Source organism: Tursiops truncatus, chromosome 21, assembly GCF_011762595.2.
Source record: "Tursiops truncatus isolate mTurTru1 chromosome 21, mTurTru1.mat.Y, whole genome shotgun sequence".
NCBI classification, from domain to species: domain Eukaryota; kingdom Metazoa; phylum Chordata; class Mammalia; order Artiodactyla; family Delphinidae; genus Tursiops; species Tursiops truncatus.
In genome coordinates, this window is record NC_047054.1 from 18,343,959 (window position 1) to 18,365,436 (window position 21,478).

Genomic DNA, 21,478 nt, shown 5'->3' on the forward strand with positions numbered 1-21,478 from the left:
AAGATAAATAATTTTCTCAGAGTAATCCAGCTAGTAATGGAGGAATGGAACTAGATTCCAGAACCAGGCAGCTTGTTCCTGTGCAAATATCAAGCTCTCATTTGTGTAACAGGTACCCTGAGCTCAGGGTGGAATATAATATTTTTCATGTGTAATCTCATGTAAGTCTCAAAAACCTATGAAGCTGATACTATTGCCATATCATTTTATTAAGAAAACTGACAGATCAGATATCACTGTTTATGTAGATATACTTTTAAGCAATATTAAGTTACTCTTTATTACTCAGTAATGGTCAAATATGGAAAATCTTATGCACTCAAATTAATATGGATCAGACTGATATATACATAGCTAAAAGGTATAAACAATATAGATATATAAAGAGAGATGAAAAAAACAATAAAATCTTAACCGCCACTGATTATATAAAATGGTGTTTAACATTTTCTTCATTGTGTATAATTGTATATTATTTTTATCTGCAAAAGTAATGTTTATGCTTTTCAGTTTTTGAAACTATAAACGTATTTCTCTAGACCCTTTCAGAAGGATAATTAGCTTGTTTAAAGAACATATGCTCATTTGGAAATATATATCAGCACTTCCGTATGCCTCCAAATACCATTTAGTAGAATTTTTTAATTCAGGAAGTAATTACTTATAAGATTGTTCATCAAAGTGTTCAATATATTAGTAGAAACAGAGGCAAAGTAAATGTTGGAGTTTTGTTAAATAAATCTGGTAGAATCACACATAGAATACAATGTAGTTATTCTAATTATTTTTGTAAAACAATATTAAATAATATGCAAAAGTCTATGATAGAGTACTAATTAAAAGCTAGTTTCCAGATTGTATATAAAATCTTGCTTTTGTGATGATAATATGATAGTGGGAACAGAAATTTGATAGGCATATACCAAAATGTTAGCACTTAATTCAGGACGGTGAGACTACTGGTAAATTATTTTTCCTTATTCCTTGTCTTTTCTAAATTTTCTGCTATAAATATATGCTTTATAATAAGTAAAGAGGAGTCTTATAAAAACAATATTTTTTAAAGTTAAAAAAACTTCTTTTATCCAGTTTCCTGCTCTACCAACAGTAAATTAGTTCTGTGGAAACTGAAAATGATAACTCTCTGCTAGCTTAGTGACAGGATAAGGAAGATGAGCCAACACTTTGTTCGTACAGTGGATAACACTAATATTTCTACCTTTATTGATACTACGTATTGTTTCTGTCACATTATCATTTGTCTTCATAAAAACTAACCTACTCAACATGTTTACTTCAGACACTGTGTTAAGCATTATCTCGTTTTACTCTTAACAGCACACCTGAGGACCAGCATACAGTGTACTTCATGATCTCTAGAATTTACTCTTACTCTCAGAGCTGTGTGCCATGACCCAGAAGATTCATCTAAGCAGCAGTTCAGAAAGAGTGACTTAACTGTGGGATAAACTCTAATGTAAAGTGGGAAAAGGAGACAGTTTCCCTCTCAGCAGTATGCCTACCTTGGTTCATACTTTGTATATTTAAAATACATACCTGATTTAGGATAGTGTTCAGAACGTTAGAATGGGATGAAGTGTTATGGAATGGAATGGTGGATGCATTGAAGGTTACGGGGCATGACTCTTTTTTTTTACTTAAATACGCAGCTCAACTCCTGAAATGGGAAATGAAGAATTGCACAGCTGGTTCAGTTAATGCAAATGATATATCTCCAAGTCTCGCAGGAAAAGGAAATGACAGTGAAGATGCAATGAGATTTCGAGAAGTCGTTATGGAACACATGAGCAACGTGGAGAAGAGAATCCAATATCTTTCAGATAATGAAGCCAATCTCATAGATGCCAAGAATTTCCAAAATTTCAGTGTAACAACCGATCAAAGGTTTAATGACGTTCTTTTCCAGCTAAGTTCCTTACTTTCCTTCATCCAGGGACATGGAAATGTAATAGGTGAAGTCTCCAAGTCATTAATAAGTCTGAACACCACACTGCTTGATTTGCAGCTCAGTATTGCAACACTGAATGCCAAAGTCCAAGAGAATGCATTTAAACAACGAGAGGTAAGAGGTTTGTATTGGAAGGTCATACCTGGGATTGAATCCATCTAGATCCTATCTCCTCAGGTAGTCCAGGGAAGAGAAAAAGTTGCAAACCCTGTTTCAACATCATTCTACTTAACCCTGATTCCTCTTGCAATCTTACCAGAAAGTTTCAAATGGATTTACCCACTGCCTTTTCCAGATTCCCAGCAAAAGGGGAAATTTGTTTGTTTGTTTTTCATTGAATATAGACCCTCTTAGTGTATTTTAATTTTATAAATACTGTTAGAATGCCTCTTGAGACTCTTGAAACCAATTACAGTTGTTAGATTATCTTAGCCGATTTGGAAAGATAGATACTCTGCATTTGCAAATTTTATACGAAACCCAAACTTCCTTCATCATCAAAGGAATGAAAACCTTATTTACATGGGCGAAATACAAAATCTAAATTTTAAAATAGTTTGTCACTCCCAAGAAGCATCCATAAGTTTTTATGTGTAAAGATAACTATAATTAAAGAATTAAAGTTTGAATAATGTATACAACATCTTATTACCATCACAGGATCAAATACACAAGACAAGAGAGCAAAGCATCTTCCAGACCAGTTTCTAGAAAAGTTTCTTTTCAAAGGCCCAGGTACAACCCTTAGGCTTTGAGGACCACATGGTCTCTTTTGCAACTTCTTAACTCTGCCACTGTAGCACAAAAGCAGTCGTAGACAACACATGGACAGATGAGTGAAAATGTGATCCAATAAATCTTTCTTTTCAGAAAAAGACTTTGACCCATGAATCATAATTTTCTTACCTTTGCTCTAAACTATTCTGTGGCCAACTCTCTGGGTCACTTAGTTTTGATGAGAAAGAAATTAAGAAGCAAGTTGTTTAGTTCAATATTGAATTATTTTTTGTTGTTGGGTAATTATAATTGTTCCATTCCAGGAAAAAATAAGCATATGAATAAAACTTCATTACTCATGTAAAAAAATAATCTTCATACTACTACAGTCTTCAGTACTAAAATCTATAAATTTTCCACCATTAGCTCAGCAAGGCTGGCGTCTTTGTAGTAGATTTTACTTGAATAGACCACTTCTTAATTAATGCGGTTGTTTTCTGTATAGAGGCAGTGTTATACCATAGTGATTGTTAAAAATGGATGTCCCTTATAGAGAGCAAGGAGAAGCCTCTGAAGTTGTAACATCAGGTGGCAACCAACTAAATTATTGACTAGAGAATAGACTAAACAGGTTAAGAAAGAACACCCTACATGTTTAGTTTTTGTAAAATGCAGTCACTGAGAAGACAGTGACATTGCTATTTAAATATGGAGACTGTTGGTGAACCTCATCCTAACACCAACCTTAATATTCTCTCTCTGATCCTTGTCACATCTTCCAAAATCTGACTGTTAGTGTTTCCCACACGGTTAATAAGTACCCAAGCATATCAGATGCTATTGGAATATCAAGGACTCAAGCTATGGAGGAGTTAGAGAAAATTCTCAAAGAAGCAACTGTCTCCAGGGCTGAGGAACAGAGGAAAGTAAAATGTCAGCTATGGGAGTAGAAACTGATTAAATTGGAAGGAAAGAGGAAGGGAGAAGAAATATTACTTTGTGTGGAAACAGGATCAGAGGAACAGTGAGACAGGGTGTGGAGAAAACGAAGATGGACACGATGAAAAAATAATATATTTGATATTAGTAATATCCCCAACTCATTAGAGATTATAGAATATCTGTGAACCCATGTAAATGAGGAATTGAAACCAAAGTGGAAACCATTTGGAAGGCAGTAGAAGTCCTGAACCTGTTTGAAGTGATACTTAATAGAAATAACCAAACTCTGGTGATCAGTGAGCTATTCGGACAGATTGCACTTAAATTTTGGAAGGGGTCACAGTATTAGATGTGGAGGTACAAGGGAAAGGAGGAACTTGCAAAGTTAATTATTTTTTCAAAGCTTTCTTTCTTTTGAGACAGTAGTCATCTGTGGAGATTTGGAATCTAGGTCAGTGCTAGTGTGTGTGCGCGTGTGCTTACTCACTGAAAACAATATTTGGAATCTCATTCTCATTGCTTAAAACAACTGTATTCATCTTAGAATCTTTAGCCCAATGCAGGAATAAGTAAATTAAATGAGTGCCTCAATCAGTAAATGCTGTTTGAGGAAAAGGCTTATAAGTAATAGCAGCATAATGTTTAGCAAGGACAGACCAAGCATTAATTTGAAAGAAAAGAGAACACTGACACAAAATCAAAGAGAGACGTGGGATTTATCCTCTCCATTGTACGTACAAAGGACTGTAAGAATGCAAAAATAAATGCCTGTTTCTAGCAGTGCCACTGGTGACAGACTGTGGACGGTGTGTGTAGGTGCTGTATAGCACTTTAAAAAATATATCAAATGCATTTTCTCTCTTCCTAATAAAACTTATTTCAAGTGAAATATGGTTAATGTGAGCACCACATGCAGTTTTCAAAGAAGGAAAAAAAAGGCAGCCGCAGCTTTAGGTATGAAAAACATGGGCGGCTCCCAGGGCTTAGGTAGCAAATTCACCAGCTAGTCCCCTGCCTTTTGCTCTGTGGATATCAGGAACTACCTGACAGCTGGAGCAATTTGTAGCCACCTAAATGACATCGAGCATATTTACCATGTTGCTGCACTCTGCAAACATCCATGTTCACTATCCCACCTTTATATCATAGTGTACAGAAAATGCCAAATAGGGAGGGAGGCGGTAGAGGGTAGAGAAATTCTAATCTAGAACAAGGTTTTGGATGGGGAAAGCCGTTGGAGCAGTAAAAATGGATGTCTCTCTGCTTGAGTACACTGCTGTTGTAGAGGCAGATCTGGTACATGTTCACTTCTTTCCAAAGGTTTTACTTGACTCTCTTGATCCTCTCACTTCAACTTGTCCAGTCCAGTGAAGGGAGGTGAAATTTTCTCTTCATACCTGGATTAATTAACAATAAACCACTGGTTTATTTCTTTGTGCAAATGGGAGATGAGAATCTATCAACAGTTAAACCTAGAAGTCCTTAGAAAAGTATAGAGCATACCATGGAAACAGAGGATGCAATAAAAGAACAGAGAGACAGAAAACATTACCAGGCTAGATGAGAAGGTTAGGTACTTTGGAAAGAGAAAGCCCAGCGCCCAAAGGAAAACCAAGCAAAAGACTTGAAAGGAAAAGCAATAAAGGAAAACATTGTCAAAAACTTTATGACTAGATACTTAATTTGAAAAACAAATTAAACAAGGTTTTATTATGTTTACTCTTACTCTACAAAGTTAAATATATTGATGAATACCTAGGATTTGAGTGCAAAAGTAAGCATTCATGTACACTGAGAAAGGTTTCAAAAATGGTCCCATATATTTGGAGGGTGGTGTGGCAGTAATGAACAAAATTTTAATATTTAGTCCCTTTGATCAGATCCACTTCCAGGAAGCTGTCCTATAGAAGTGCTTGTATAAATATGTAGATATATATAAAATGGTGTTCATTTCAGCATTATTTATGTGCAGCTCAAAACTCTATCAATAGATATCAAATAAATTATGAAAAATACATGCAATACAATTCCACTAAATTATAGAAAATAAGGCAGTCTCTAAGTATTTTAATAGGTAAATATTCTTATATTATTGAGTGAAAAATAAAAGCATAATCCAGAATGTAGTACAGTCTGTCTTGCTCAGTCTCCAGATATGCACGCATGTATGTAAATACGCACAAAATATATATGCATTTGAAACCGTAAAATAATAATGAAATCTCAATGCAGAGGCAATAAAAAAGCTGAACATAAGGTATTGTTAATGCTAGTTGAGATTTTATTGAATCTGAAAAGCTATCCTTAATGTTCATTACCACTGAGAATTATGACATTAAACTTCGTTATTGCTATAAAACAGTTTAATATACAAATCTATTTAAGGAACTGTAATTAAGTACAGTGTAAAGAATTTCACTTCAGATATATTAAAAAACATGACAAGTTTTTAATTTTATTTTTAGCATTTTGACATGTATATATTTGGGAATAGAAGCATACCTTAGATATATATTTAACCAATTTTTTTCTGGCAGAGGGTGTGAAAATTCAGCCATTCAATTAAAAGAGGAATGCTTCAAAACCAAAGAATTACTATTTTAAAATTGTTCTCTAATTTCTATATTCTTATTCCATAATATTACTGTAATAGTTTACATTTTTTAAAAACCTGACTTGTAGAGCTTCTTAAACTTATATATTTGATAATTATGTGTGTAACAAAAATTGTGGACGTTTGCTTATGTTTCACAGGAGATAAGTAAATTAGAGGAGCATGTGTACAATACATCAGCAGAAATTAAGTCTCTGGAAGAAAAACAAGTGCATTTGGAACAGGAAATAAAAGAAGAAGTGAAACTGTTGAATAACATCACTAATGATCTCAGGCTGAAGGATTGGGAACATTCTCAGACACTGAAAAATATCACTTTAATTCAAGGTAAAATATCCTCTCATTCTCCAGATGATGATGTACTAAAATGCACTGATATATGCAGAAATTTGATATGGGAAACTCTCTGGTTTTAAAATAGTTTACTACAAATTTTACCACAAAGATCCAGAGGAAGGAGCCTTGAGATCATATCAAGACATGTTAAGATGACAGTATCTTGGTATCCTTAAATGGTGATTTTAAAAAAAGCAAAAAACAAATGAAATTGCTCTTACGGTTTAATGAATTATTGTTCAGAATTTCTCATATGTACAAATACAAGTTTTCTGTGAGGCACAAAGTTCTCTACCTGTCTGTAAATCAAGCTTGTTAATTCTATTTTTCTAAACTTACAGATTTTTTCTTCTTACCTGATCAATTGTATTATTAATTAGAAGGGTCTTTTGAATTCTCCAAAAAAACAATGAGTTTGTCAATTTCTTCTTTAGCTCCTGTGAGTAAAACAAGGTGAATTGAATCTTACTGACTTCTAAATTAGTATATATATCATATATATTTCTATACTAGGTTTTAGTCATTATTTACATTTTAACTTTTTTTTTCATATTTTACTTTCAACCTTTGTTATCCTTTGTATTAGGCTTGTCTCTTGTAAAGAATAGTTCTTAAAATTTACTATGCAATCTGGCCATCTCTTTTCACCATATTTATTTCTACTGTCATTTTATGCTCCATTTCTGTCCAGTCCCATGTTCCTTTTGCTTTCCTTCCATGTCAACTTTAGTATTATTTGAAATTTTTCTAAACTTTTCTCTCTATCAAGGGCACCAAAAAGATTTTGGAAACCTTATATTTATTTTTATTTTGCTGATAGTCATCCTTAAAATTTATCTTAAAGTCACAAGTTGATCAGTATCTTCACCTTCATCCTCAAATATACAAGGAAATTAAAACGCTCTGATGACCCTCTTCCCTGGTTTCCTGCTGTCTTTGAGTATAGCTCATTTCTATTTTATGTATTTTTTAAGCCAAGAATTAAGTCAAGATTGTTTTTCTTACATGATACAGACAATATTTATATAGATTAGCCCATGAGTTTGCCAGTTTTTCCTCCTCCTAAATGTATCTGTGACATCTCTTCTGGGATCATTTTTTTCTTCCTGAAGTATTATTTGGAGATTTGTTTAGTGAAAGTCCATTGGTGGTGAGATGTTTTGATTTAATTTTTTCTATTTTGTCCTTGATCTTTAAAATTGTTTTACCACATACATATTTCTTAGGGTAACAGTTATTATTTTTATTCGTATTTTCTTCTGGTTTATGGCCTTTCTTATTGCTTTTAAAATGATTATGACCACATTGCTTGCCATTATCTTTGTCTTTAATACCTACAATTTCATTAGTCTATGTTTTTTATGTCGACAGTTTTTCCATGTGGCATTTGTTTTACTTCATTTTCTTCCTAAATCCACTTATATTTGTGGATTAAGTCTATCATAAATTTAGGAACATTATCAGCTTCAGTCTCTGAATATTGCCTCTTCACAATTCTCTCTGTCCTTTCCTCTGTAACACTAGTTAAATTCATGTTGGATCTTATTCTAGCTACCATGTCTGTTAAGCTCTACTTTACACTTTCAATTGTTAATTCTTACTAGAATAAGAGAAACAGAAACCCATGTGATTTCATCTTACATAACACTAGTTTAGGATAATTAAGAACTCTTAATATCCAAATTTTTACAAGAAAAGAAAAATTAAAAAAATAAGTCCCAGAGACTATTTACAGTACGATTTTTTTTCTAATGCTCATGATTTAGTAAAAGTAAATAATGTATATTTACACATACACATTTAATGAGAATGGTTGTTTTTAAAATGTAAGAAAATGAGAAACACAAAATTCAGGTTAATGATCGTTTTTGAAAAGGAAGAAGATGAGCGAGATGGGAAAGTGGCTAAATAGATAGCTGTTTGTTGGGTTGTAGTGTTGCAGGTATATTTATTATTATGTTTATAGCTAACTGGTATAGAATATATTGCATGTATTCTTTTTTTTATAAATTTCTTTCTTTCTCTCTTTCTTTCTTTCTTTCTTTCTCTTTTTTCTCTTTCTTTCTGTCTTTCCTTCTTTCTTTCTTTCTCTCTCTCTCGCTCTTTCTTTCTTTCTTTCTTTCAGTTGGGTCTTTGTTGCTGCGTGCAGGCTTTCTCTAGTTGCGGCTAGTGGGGCTACTCTTCTTTGTGGTGCACGGCCTTCTCATTGCGGTGGCTTCTCTTGTTGTGGAGCACAGGCTCTAGGCGTGCGGGCTTCAGTAGTTGTGGCACACAGGCTCAGTGGTTGTGGCTCGCAGGCTCTAGAGGGCAGGCTCAGTAGTTGTGGCGCATGGGCTTAGTTGCTGTGTGGCATGTGGGATCTTCCCGGACCAGGGCTTGAACCCTTGTCCCCTGCGTTGGCAGTCGGATTCTTAACCACTGCACCACCAGGGAAGCCTCTACTGCATGTTTTCTTTAAGTATTACATTGAAACCAATGATAAAGAAAAATTGAATTAATCAGCTTTCACTCTAACAATTAGACATTCCACTTGGGATTTCGAATTCCACTTGGGATTTCAATTAAATATCCCCAACTTTACAAATCCACACCCAAACCCTTAGTTCTGTTTCTCTCTCTCTCTCTCTCTCTCTCTCTCTCTCTCTCTCTCTCTCTCTCCCCCTCTCCCTCTCCCTCTCCCTCTCCCTCTCCCTCTCCCTGTCCCTCTCCCTTTCCCTCTCCCCCTCCCCCTCCCTCTCCCTCTCTCTTTTTTTTGGCCATGCCACACGGCATGTGGGATCTTAGTTCCCTGAACAGGGATCGAACCTGTGCCAAGCCCTTAGTTCTTGAGAGCACCTACCCTCATCCACCCCTCAAATCTGTTGGTTCTCTAGTCTTATCTGTCAATTGAGTCATTGTCCAACTAGTAACTCACTCCAAGGTCTTGGAAGCAAGCTTTGATTTCTCTCTTTCTCTCACTCCCTGTATCCAATCCATATATGAGTCCTGTTAACTCTTCTTCCATATGATAAAACTCCTTCTCACTGTCTCCTCTGCTATGACTCTAATTCAAGCAACTGTATTACAGCCTGGTGTACTACATCAGCTTCCCAATTGTTCTCCCTGATTCTACTCTTAATCCATTCTACAGAGAGCAAAAGAGTGTTATTGAAATGATAATATTAATAACATATGATTAGATCTTTTATCTCTTAAAACCCTCCAATATCTTCCCATTGAACTTGGAATAAAATCTGAACTCCTACTTGATCTGGCACCCATCTACTTATCTGCCCTCTTTTCTAATTTTCCCTCTGTCTAGCTTGGAAGAGCTGGAAGAATGAAAGTGCCATTGAACAGTATAAGTTAACAAGCAGGAAGTGCTGGTTTCACTTCTTGCTGTCATAATGTGCACTAGACAGCTCTCTTTCCCTTTAAATGTTCTCTTAGCTTTCTGTTCTCCTTAGATCCACTCAAAGTTACCTTTCTAGTGATAATTTCTCCCTCCTCATTCTTATTATCTCTCTATATCATGGTGTGCTTTAACTTCCTCATAGTATTTAAAACTACATGATACTGTTTCATGTATACATTTGCTTATTTGTTTATCAGAGATCTTCTCGAATAAAATGCAAATTCCATGAGGTTGGGTCTTGTCTCTCTTGTCTGTCTCTCCATACACAGCACCTGTTAGAGTGCCTGGTATATGGTGGGTGAGCAAATGTATATGCCTTAAAGGAATAAGTGAAAGTAACACTTCCCTTTTATGAAGTTACACTTTGTAATGGCAATGTCATTCTTCCAGATTTCCAAGGTAGAAATTTTAATTGTTGTTGTTATTTTCTCCCAGAATACCATTACTTCTTATGTTCCACATTCTCTAACCCCTTGTCACTCCTTTATATTCTGTGTAAACTATTCTTATCATTACTCTGCCAGACTATTGAAATAGTCTTGCAATCATTTCCTGCCTCAGTCTTTCAGACTACAATCCTTTCTACACTCTTGTTAGAATGCAGCCTTCCTAGAGGGACACCCTAGATTGCAAAGAGACTCTCTATCACCTCCTTATTACACATACACTTTTCTCTGCAGCGCTCAAGTTCTTCTATAGTGCTTCTCTTAACTACTTTTGAATGCCTCATTCCCTGTCTTTTCCCTTTTTGACACCAAATATTTCGATTGATTTTACTGTGATTCTGACATGCCCAATACTTTTTACATCCTGCCTCATGGCTTTTCCTTCACTTGAAAGAATATCTTTCCTCTTCTATTTGTATCTGAAAATATCTTATCTATCATTAATGTCCACAGATGACATACATGCAACCTCTTCCATGAAGCTTTCTCTGGTCCCACTGTAGTAATACTCTTGCTGACATTTATATCTTGCTTACTTTTGAACATTAAGTATTCTTTCACAAGAGAATTCCTAATATGATTGTCATATCTAAAAATATCTCATACTGTCTTCTATCGAAATGTTGTCTCTTACTGGAAACAGTAAGTTCATTAAAATTACGGGCTAGTTTTTATATCCTCTACAGCATCTAGTCATAATTTTTAATAAATATTTATTAAACTATAACCCAAGAGAGACATTGTATTAATTAATGAGTGCTTTATCTAATGTCGGTTGTAGGATCAGTGTCATTACTTGGTGTCCCTCCTCTTTTATGTTAGCAATTACTAAATATTTATGAAGATTAAAGAGGTAGAGATATTTTAATATATTTCTCAAGTAATTATAGCAATTAAAGTCTAAAGGACTAAATGAAATTTCATTGTTGAAATGAAATGGTGAAGCAGAATTTGGTGGGGAGTGGGGGATAACATGACTTTAAAAGACAAAGTTGTTAAACATTTGAGGAAGGAACTTAAGAGAAATTAAGAGAAATAAAATATGACTCATTGCTGAAAGCAGTGGTTATGTGGAAAAATTTTAAGCATATTTTTTTTCCAGAAACTAAAAGCACCAAAAAGAGAAAAAAATGTATCAATTGATCAATTGTCATGATAAAGAAGAAGAAGTGATTGATAGAATTTGAATTTGGAGATTTGTGCAATTAATTATTGGGATTTAAGAAATGAATTGTGTCTTTAACCACTATGTAAAAGAAAAATTCATCTCAGGAATAATGAAAGAACAGATGCCCAAAATTAAATCAATTAATTTTGGAAAAGTATAGCCTAGAACATCAGGAAAGAAGTATTCTAGTTCTGATTTTACCCAACTGGCTTTAAGACCTTGGGAATTCACTCTCTCAGACCTCTATAATTATGTTTGACTAAGCAAGCTTTAAGGCTTCGTCCAGATTAAACACCTCTAAGTCAGTGAGCATGAAAACTGGAAGAAAAAAGAAAAAAAATAAAGAGGTTTAAATAGCAGCAGCCTAGAAGACTTGGCAGATTTTTATGGTGATCTACATGTGAGGCAAGATTGAGAACAAAGTAGGAAATTTATGATCGTAATGAACACGACATGGAGAAGCATAGCTCTGGAAATTTTGGCAGATATTATTAGTGCTATGTTATCATCTGAGGATTTTAAATGATGTGATGTTCCTGGGTTTTCTTTCCCAGTAAATTGGGTAATTTTGATCTATGATAGTTTTAAATTACTGAGTATTTTAAATCAGTACATCTCTGTGGCTAAGTAGATATCTTAGTTTTCCTTAAAAACAAAAAATCATAGGGAGACAGCTAATAGCGGATTTGGTGGTGTGTTTTATAGAGGGAATTGTTCATGGCAAATTACTGCTATAGCATTTATGAATTATCCCTCTAACTTTGCAGTTAGATGGTACTAAAGATGATGAAAAATAGTGGAATTCTTATGGGTTCTTGATCTAGGGCAGATCAGATGTTTCAAACAATATTAATCTAGTGTCCTTTGACATATGTTAGCAAGAGAGCTACCAGGAAGCATTGTGTCCATTATTGATGCACAGAGGTGGTTGTTGATGTGATTATGGGACAGAATTTTGAAAGGTTAAATAGTAACTCAGAACCAAGAAGGCGACTACAATAGACTTGAAGTCTCAGACTTAAAGTTCTTCATTCTTTTTTTCCATAACGTGGCAGAATAAATGGCTACATTTCTTTATGTAGAATGATACATAAAAACAAATGTCTGTTGATGCACATTTGTTTTTAAACTGAAATAAATGAATGAATGAGGGTGGAATAGACAAAATATATTCACACCATATTTTAATAAAAAACCCTCTAGATTAGTCCAACTGCAGTATGATAAGGATGTGAGCAACAGCAGGATTGGAGAGACCAGTTTTGGAAGGTAGATGAGAGCATTACGTTGATAATGTTCTCAAAAGTTCTACATAAGAAGCTAAGAGAAAGTAGTATATGATCTGTGTACTTCTATCCCTCCAAACTATCAAAAAGACACTTAAACCATTGAGATACTTTCCACATTTTGCTCTAGGCAGTCGAAGACACATAACAAATTACAGAATTTAAACAGAATGTAATGGGTGAGATTAATGTTACATGAAGACTAAGATAACAGTAAAAATGTAACATCCAACACACTCAGAACTCTTGAAGGAAAGACTTTACCTCGTTTTCTTACTCTGGGATTCAAGTACCTGGTATCAGCATTTTTATATAGAAATAGACAAAGAGGGATCTTTAACCCTGAATTTTATAAAATAGCATAGATGTATTTGTTATGATTGAGTTAATGCTCCAACATTTGAGCTGTGTACAGTTACTATACATAGTTACATGCAAAATAATTGAAAAGATAGTGAGTTCCATTTCTTACTTATTAAAGAAATGGTGAAAACTCTTGATCTCAGAGGCTAAGAGCCCAGAGCTAATCTGTGTCCCTTGTTTCTTGTCTCACACCTTCTAGCTTTTCCTGGAATGTCTGTCTTGCTTTTTTAGAGCCCTAATCACTGAATCACAGTCTTTTCATGTGCTTTTTTTTTTCAAAATGCCATCCTGGAGTACTGTGGATTTGCTTCCCTTTAATTTGCTCAGCAAAATTCAAGCTGCAAATTGAGTCTTTCTGTCCTGCTTGCCCCCTCCATTGTCACTGTGCAGAGATGAATGAACCGCAGCTGTGTTCACGGTTGTGGGAATTAAAACCCCTTTGTTGGGAGAAACTACATTCTGCAGGAATAGAAGATGCGTAGATTCCCATTGATGTAGAACCATGACATCTCTTGTGGACACCTTAATATATGTTTCCAACATTAAGCTATAGCTTAGGAGAATTTGCTAGTTGTTACTACAACTACTTAATGCCCAGTAGTATGCAGTTTGCATGATGATTATGTAAAAAACAAAAAATATACAACAAAAACAGAAAATAAATGTTAGTGATTATTCTCTTAAGATGATAGAGTTATGTATTATATTTTCCTCATTTTTTCTAGGCTTTTATGTTTCCTATAATATGTAGTTACTATTGTAATGAAAATGCAATAAAACCTTACAGCCCAATGGTGTGTATGAAGGGAAATGAATGATGTGCCATTGAGAAGAGCAACGATATCTGGAAAATTAAGTCACCAGGGAAGGGAGGTGCTAAAACCCAAGTTGGACCTTGAAAAATCAGAAACAGATCAGAACAATGGAGAGAGGCAAGGGACAAGGATTTCAAAAGAAGCAAAGAAAATGGACAGAATATATTTACTCCTAAGATTATCATTATTTATGGAGCCCCTTCTTAGAATCTTTCAAGTATCATATCTCCCCACCCGATTAAAATTTGTAAACAAGTGCTCTCTAACCAGTGATGCTAAACGTAGTTGTGTGTTATCCTTGCTGTCCTTGAACCACGGAAATTGAAAATGACTCTTTTAAAACATCACTATTTGATTATTCTATGGTATGTCCAGGTTCATTTCTTCCTTTTGGAATTGAAAAGAAATTGCTAAGTGTTCTGCTTTAAAGGAAAGGAATAACACTTGTCCTGTGGCACTCCATGTAGAAGAGGGACATACTCAGTGCCATCATTCTAAAGAGGTGATCACTAGATATCTGTTTTGCTGGGCACAGAAAATTCAAATGACTAAATCAGTGTTGATCAAACTCAGTACTAGGGGGACACCTTGGTAATTGTCATGCCAGGTAGTCAAAATTTTCCCTGCAACCTCTCCGACTTATTTTATAATGTCTATATCTATCTAGGGATTCTACCTAATATTTTACTTGAAAAGTTATTCCTTTACTCATTTTCACTTTCCTGCCCTTCCCCGCATCTTTCCTACTTACCCAGCATTCTCTTTCTTCTCATTCTCCCCATTCTTCAAAATCTCCTTCGCATCCTACCTCCTCAATTAAGTCTTTTCAACCACTGCTCCTCTTGCTGATCTGCATTTTTCTAATATCCGAGGGTATCATTTTCAATGATAGGGTTTTTGGTTGTCTACTTTGTGTGGATTTTTGTTTCCCTTGAGGGTATCACACATGACTTGACTTATACATTTTCCACAGAGCATCTAAATTAATATAGTGAAATCTGCCTGGTGGTGAGGTAACAGGGTGATGCTCCCAGAAGCTTAATCATCAACCTTCTGGTTCCAACCAGTGTGGGGTCTACATACTAGTGGTCAGCGTGTAGTCACCATCCTCCACATGGGTGAAGGGCTTAGTTTCTACAGATCGACTCAAAGATATGTGTCAGATTGTCATGTATACCCATTGAGGAGGAACTAGGACTCCGAACTATCATTCTAGCTACCTTGCTTGACTGCTTCTCCTTTGTTTCTGCATCCCCTCACTCCTCTCATTGTTAACTCCTTGTGCCTGCTCTTTGGGGCTCAGGGAAGGCCTAGGAAACTAAAGCCTTTTTTCTGCAAACAAGAAACAGGGCACCTGGAGGGTGCTTTTGTACCCAGGAAGGCCCTGCAGGGTCCTGCTTGGTTTCAATCCCCCTTTTCTTTGATATTCCTCAGTCCTGAGGGGAACAGGGGTAGGTCAAGAAGGGGAATAAAATTTTGGATAGAGAGGTTAATCATAAACTTGGCAAGGGAGCTCAGTTTTAGGGGCACTGGGTTTCATACCCAGTAGCTACACAATACTAATGTGGATTTGTGCCATCATTGATTGACTCACTGTCTTTCTCTGCCTGCAGCATCTAAGAACCTAGTACACTGCTTGGCACACAGAAGTATTTAGTCCATAATTAGGTTGTCTAATTTAGAGCTATCTCATTGCACTACTCAGTAGCAGGGTATGCGTCCATTCAGGAAGGTTAGTCTCATTCATTCTGTGTAATTGTGCAGCAAATAAAAGGCTTTGGATTTACCTACGTAACTGTCTTGACAAATGACAAATCTATTTTACCTATGCTTTAAGCCTATGATCAGTAATTGTCATTTATTTTTTAAAGGTCCTCCTGGACCTCCAGGTGAAAAAGGAGATAGAGGTCCCACTGGAGAAGTTGGTCCACAAGGCATTCCAGGTCCAGTAGGTACGGTAACTACTCCATCATATACTGCAGGGCTAGGTAATGTACATCTGTGAATGTGTGTAGGGGGAATCAGTTATTTGACTGGTTCCCTGTGTGGCGTGTGTGTGTGTGTGTGTGTGTGTGTGTGTCCGTGTCCGCATGTGTATGTTTGTGTGTGTTGAGGGGATATCAAATGATATCAAATGTTGAGGGGATATCAAATGATAATCACTATCATGTTCTGAATGGTAAGCAGTGACTCTTGATTTTTAAAGAAAGTTAAGTGCTTTAACAACATGGGGTTGTTCATAAGTCTGGAGAGTGCTCTCCATATCACTGAGTGCAAACAGTATTTGGCCGACCTAGTTTTAGGTCACATGTGAAGGAAAATACGAAAACCATCTTCACATTGAATATATTTGGAGGTTACCTGGTTTTTAAGATACAAAAAAAAAAACAACTAATGTAAATCAAAGGCAAATTGGATTATACTCCTTATATGGTCCTTAACTGGAATTTATCTGCTTAAACCTATGCAATCTCAATGTAAATATTGACTAGAATACAGATGACTTTTCCCTTTGCTGTCAGCCACTCTCTGTATCTTACTTAGAGCAAAATTGTTTCAAATTATTTTCTTCTATAATCTTGAAAGCAATATTTTGAAAGACAATAATAGAAGACAGAAAAAGAGAAAGAGCATGAACTTTCTTTGCTTTCAAAAAAATAAAGATAATAACAGTAACATGATCATCATGTTATTCATGGCTAGAAATCAAATACCTGCATGCTTTTTGAAGGTGGGGAGTATACTGCTCCGTCTAATGATAACTAGAATAGTTTGTGCTGCTAAATAAGTGTCTAAATACCAGGGACTTGATCTTAATTTTCTGTGTTTTGATTATATAGACTGTTCTTCTTTCTGATCAATGTATCAACCAGCCCAGGTTACATCAGAAAAACAATTTTTAAAAATGAAAAGCATGAATTTGACACATGCCAGCCCTTTACATCATAGTGCTTAAAAAGCCAATATATAAAGTTTACCTTAAAAAAAAAAGCTTTTAGAATTATATATATATATATATATATATATATATATATATATCAATTGTTGGTTTGCCTTTGAAAGTAATACCAGGTAAGATTCTTTGTTCAGAAAAGTCTTTCTACTTGACTGGCACCCAGCAGATCTTAGCAATGGTGCATTAATGTCATAAGCAGGGGAAGTAACCAGTGTTATATTATCTGCCAGAGCAGCTATTGTCAAAGGTCTGTCAACTCCTCCATTACAAATTGCAATTATCAAAGCTTTATAACTCAACCATAAAAGTTCAGTCTGGGCTACAACTTGCCTTCCAAAGCTTCATCTTGGGAACATCTTTTGTAGCTGTTTCGGAATCAAATAGAAAGAGGGATTTAAAAGTTTCAGCTTTTGTTATCACCCTAGACAGATACCGTTGCAAAGCTGCTTTGATTCTTTAAGTGAGGGTTTAGTCTGCTGCTGTTGGTATTGCTCATATACACAAATAGGCATTATCTGGCCCCTCAAAAAAGAGAGATAGATTTCATTGTTGGAGTGATAAATTGACTCTTTTAGATTTTTAGGTTGCCATTTGAGTTGGTGCACTGCAGCAAAAATATTCAAGTTACTAGGCATCTTTCCTACCTGATTGCTTCAATCTGTTTTTTTCTTTGCCAGATTGCCTATTTGCCCCATGTCTGGTAGGAAATCAGGAAGTTAAAAGTATATGATGGACTGTCTTGATAATTCTACTTCCTGATTTAAGCAGGCTTACTAAAATCCCACCTATAGGGACTTCCCTGGTGGTCCAGTGGCTAAGACTCCGTGCTCCCAATGCAGGGGGCCCAGGTTTGATCACTGGTCACGGAACTAGATCCCACATGCTGCAACTAAGAGTTCACGTGCCTCAACTAAAGATCCCACATGCCACAACTAAAAGATCCCATGTGCCGCAACTAAGACCTGGTGCAGCCAAACAAATAAATAAATAAATATTACAATGGGAGTGTTTAAAGAAAAGACAAAAGAAACCCTGTACCAACAAAACAAAACAAAAACAAACAAACAAAAAATACCTATACATGCAAATGAGCCCACTAAACTCAGCTTGACTCGAAACCATGATATGAAAATCTGAGAAGATATACGTGCTTAGTAGTATTAAATAATCAGTACATTAAATATATTACAATTGTTACTCATGTACTGGGGTGGATATTATGTTACACTGGCTTTATCTCAAAATAATATAATAGAAATTCATTTCAGCATGCCATTTCCTTGGAAGCATGCCAAGGAGAATTACCTATAACCTTTTACTTTAAAAAAATGTTTACTGAATACTTTCCCTGTGCCTGGGACACACACACACACACACACACACACACACACACACACACACATACACACACACGGCTACATTATTGTTTGGGATTACAATGGAGTATGTAAAAACAAGAGCATGAGAGATAGAGTAATATATTCCTGCACTAGGGCCTCAGTATTTTTTTAATAAATATTCTTTGATACTTCTCATTGCTTGACTTGTGATTTTTCTGGGACAAATCTTAAAAGTCCAATTTTTAGCTTACATTTCAAAGTTATCATTTCAGCTATAGCAAAATTCTGCCATTTGAAGATTCCTGATTAGACTATATAAGGCTTCCAGTTAAAACTCTAAGATTTTTTTTTCTTGTGTGTTTTTATTTTTAGTGACAATCTGTTACATATTGAATATCTACAGTGTACTAAATGCACTATGTTTCTACTTACTGTTACTGTTATCTATCAATTTTTACACATGAAAGTTTAGGAAAGACATTGTTCCTCCTTTTGGAGATTCACCTCCTTCATATCCATTAGTGAAATTAGATTGTTTCATTATTCTCTCAAATCTTCATGCAAAATGAATTATTACCACTGTTTTGGGTTTTTGTTTTTTTTTTCTTCATTTACCATATAGGTCCTCCAGGTCTTAAAGGTGATCGAGGATCCATTGGTTTTCCTGGAAGTCGAGGATTCCCAGGATCAGCGGGGAAGACCGGGAGGCCAGGTATTATGATAATGCATATTTTCTTCACAGAATATGTAAAATAAACACCAGATCATAGATATTCCTTTCAACTTCTTAGATAACAGAAACAATGGTCATCATAGTATGAAAAGCAGCACTCACATGCAGTTTATTTTCTGATCTGAAACATTTTGAAACTGATTTCTGTCCACCTGAGGAAAGTTTCTATGTCCAAAAGGAAAACAGTTCCATATAAAATCACAACAGAGGATCTGTCAACTCCACACCACTATAAATCACCATGAAGAATGGTATCTATCTTAGAATAAAGAGAGTGGAAAGACTGGTAGAGAAAAACAAACAAGCCAAGTATTAACACCCCTTTAACCAAAACCGCCAAACCCTGTTAAGTTACAGTTAGCAAAATACAGGCAGACCTGAAATCCTATCCTTTACAAGATAACCTGCCTGCTACTGTGTATTAGTACTTAATAATCACCATGTTCGGGCCCTTTACAATTTACATACATGATGATATTATTTCTACTCCTTATGCCGCTAGCCTAAGCTTGAATTGTGAACTGTACACAGAAATTTTAGAAGAGAGCAGGGGACAGAAAAATGCAGAACCAGTTAGCTGTATTACCAAGTGGTAAGTAATAAAACATTTGTAAAGTGGGACAAAACTAATGGAAGCTGGAAGCTGTGGAAGTAGAAAGTAGAGTGATTAACTCTGTACAGCAAGACAAGATGTTACAAAGAAAGTCGTGTTAGAGCTGGCCTAAAGATGCGCAGAATTCCTTTACATCTGTGGTTCTCAAGCTTGAGCAGACATTAGAATTACCTACAGGGCCTGTTAAAACAGCTGACTGGGCTCCACCTCCGGAGGACTTTCTGATACAATAGGTTAGGGATTGGGCTCCCTGGGGAATGTTTGCTCCTCACAAGTTTCCAGGTGACAGTGATGATGCTGATCAGGGACCACACTTTGAGAACCACATCTTCAGGTGAAGAAAACTGGAGAAAGAGAGACTGTAAAAATGAAAGCAGGGGTAGAGGTAATAAATCCCTTGACAAAAGATATTCTCCGGATATTACTTCCTTATTAAAAGACTCAAATTTGGTAGAAATATGAGCAGCAGTGCCTGGTACTAGTTTAGTTATACTGCAGATTAAAGCAGTGAATGCATTCTTCCTCTACAAGAGTCCAAAGAGGGTAACAAAATTAGAAATAAAATCTACTAATTGTCATTTTCTAATTAATGACACAGCCTGGACTATCCGAGTAATATCAAAGCAAAGTGATTTCAAAGCAAAAAGATTAAGAAAGAGCAGCCCTATTTATTTTCTATTTTCTCTCCTGCTCTCCTTTTCTTCCCCACCCTGCCCTCTTCCTTCCACATGTATTAAGTACTCAATATATATATACAAGGGACAATGCTTGGTACAGGGAAATGAGAAGTAAATAAGACACAGTCCTTAACTGATAAAGTATACAAATATAAGAAGAGAAAGGGAAGACTTTCTTCTTGATCCATGGCAGATCTATAGAGCATTTACCATCTGACAGATTTACTGCAGAGAGCTCGGAGGATTTAATTGAAGTGTTACCTTACATATCTTCAAAATCCCTAGAGTACTCTGAACAGAACCTCATTAAATGAACTAGGTTTTCCAGCAATGTAAATAATGTGCTTCTCTCCAGTTAGACTCCTGGAGTCCATTCAAAGTCTGATTCTAAGGGTGAGTTATGGTCTTTCTTAGGAATGTCTAAAATTATAGACCACAATGAATTCCTTTATTTATTTGACAAACAGCTATTGAACACTCTGTGCCATTCATGGAGATATTTATAGTCGAATATATGGGTTTGGAACTCAGAGGGGAAGCCAGAGGTAGAAAGACAAAGTTGTAGCTATGCTCATATAAATGTTCACTGAAGTCAATGAATTTTAATAATCATTGATTTTAGTAATATTTTATGGGTAGGCAACAGTGAGAAGAGAAAGGGCCTAGGATAAAGCCTTGAGTGGTTCCAGACGTACAGACTGAGCAGAAAGAGCAAAGCAGCCGGAGTGAGGAAGAAAACCCAGAGAAGGTGGTGTGGAAAAAAACCAAAGGAGTTCCAAAAGTTGGTCAAGTGAGATGCAGTCAACAGAAAGCTTCTTCCATTTGTTGCTGTGAGGATGTTGCCTTTACTGAGAGCAGCTTTGGTGGGGCTGGGTGGAGTGGGGTGGAAGCCAGATTGGGGAATGCCCAGGGGTGCCAGGTGATGAGGCTGGTAGACAGCGGGGTAGAGCAGTCTGGCTCTTCAGAGGGGGAGGAAGAGATCGGTTTTTTCATTTGATTTTGTTTTTTCTTTGAAAGTGAATTTGAATACTATTTAAATGCTGACAGCAAGGTAAAATAGAGAAGTTGTTGAAGATACAGAGGAAAGAAGGGTTAAAAAGATTGTGGAA

At 35.8% G+C, this 21,478-nt stretch overlaps 1 protein-coding gene across 4 annotated transcripts in view; it reads left to right on the top strand.

The window, feature by feature from the left end:
- Window positions 1–21,478, top strand: part of MSR1 (macrophage scavenger receptor 1) — a 65,730-nt gene that overhangs the window by 13,841 nt on the left and 30,411 nt on the right. For all 4 annotated transcript variants that reach the window (XM_019921640.3, XM_073798524.1, XM_019921641.3 and 1 more), the window contains exons 4-7: window positions 1,671–2,083; window positions 6,383–6,569; window positions 15,922–16,002; window positions 18,969–19,058. In XM_019921640.3, the coding sequence (XP_019777199.2) occupies window positions 1,671–2,083; window positions 6,383–6,569; window positions 15,922–16,002; window positions 18,969–19,058 (771 nt within the window). The remainder of the gene's footprint in view (window positions 1–1,670; window positions 2,084–6,382; window positions 6,570–15,921; window positions 16,003–18,968; window positions 19,059–21,478) is intronic.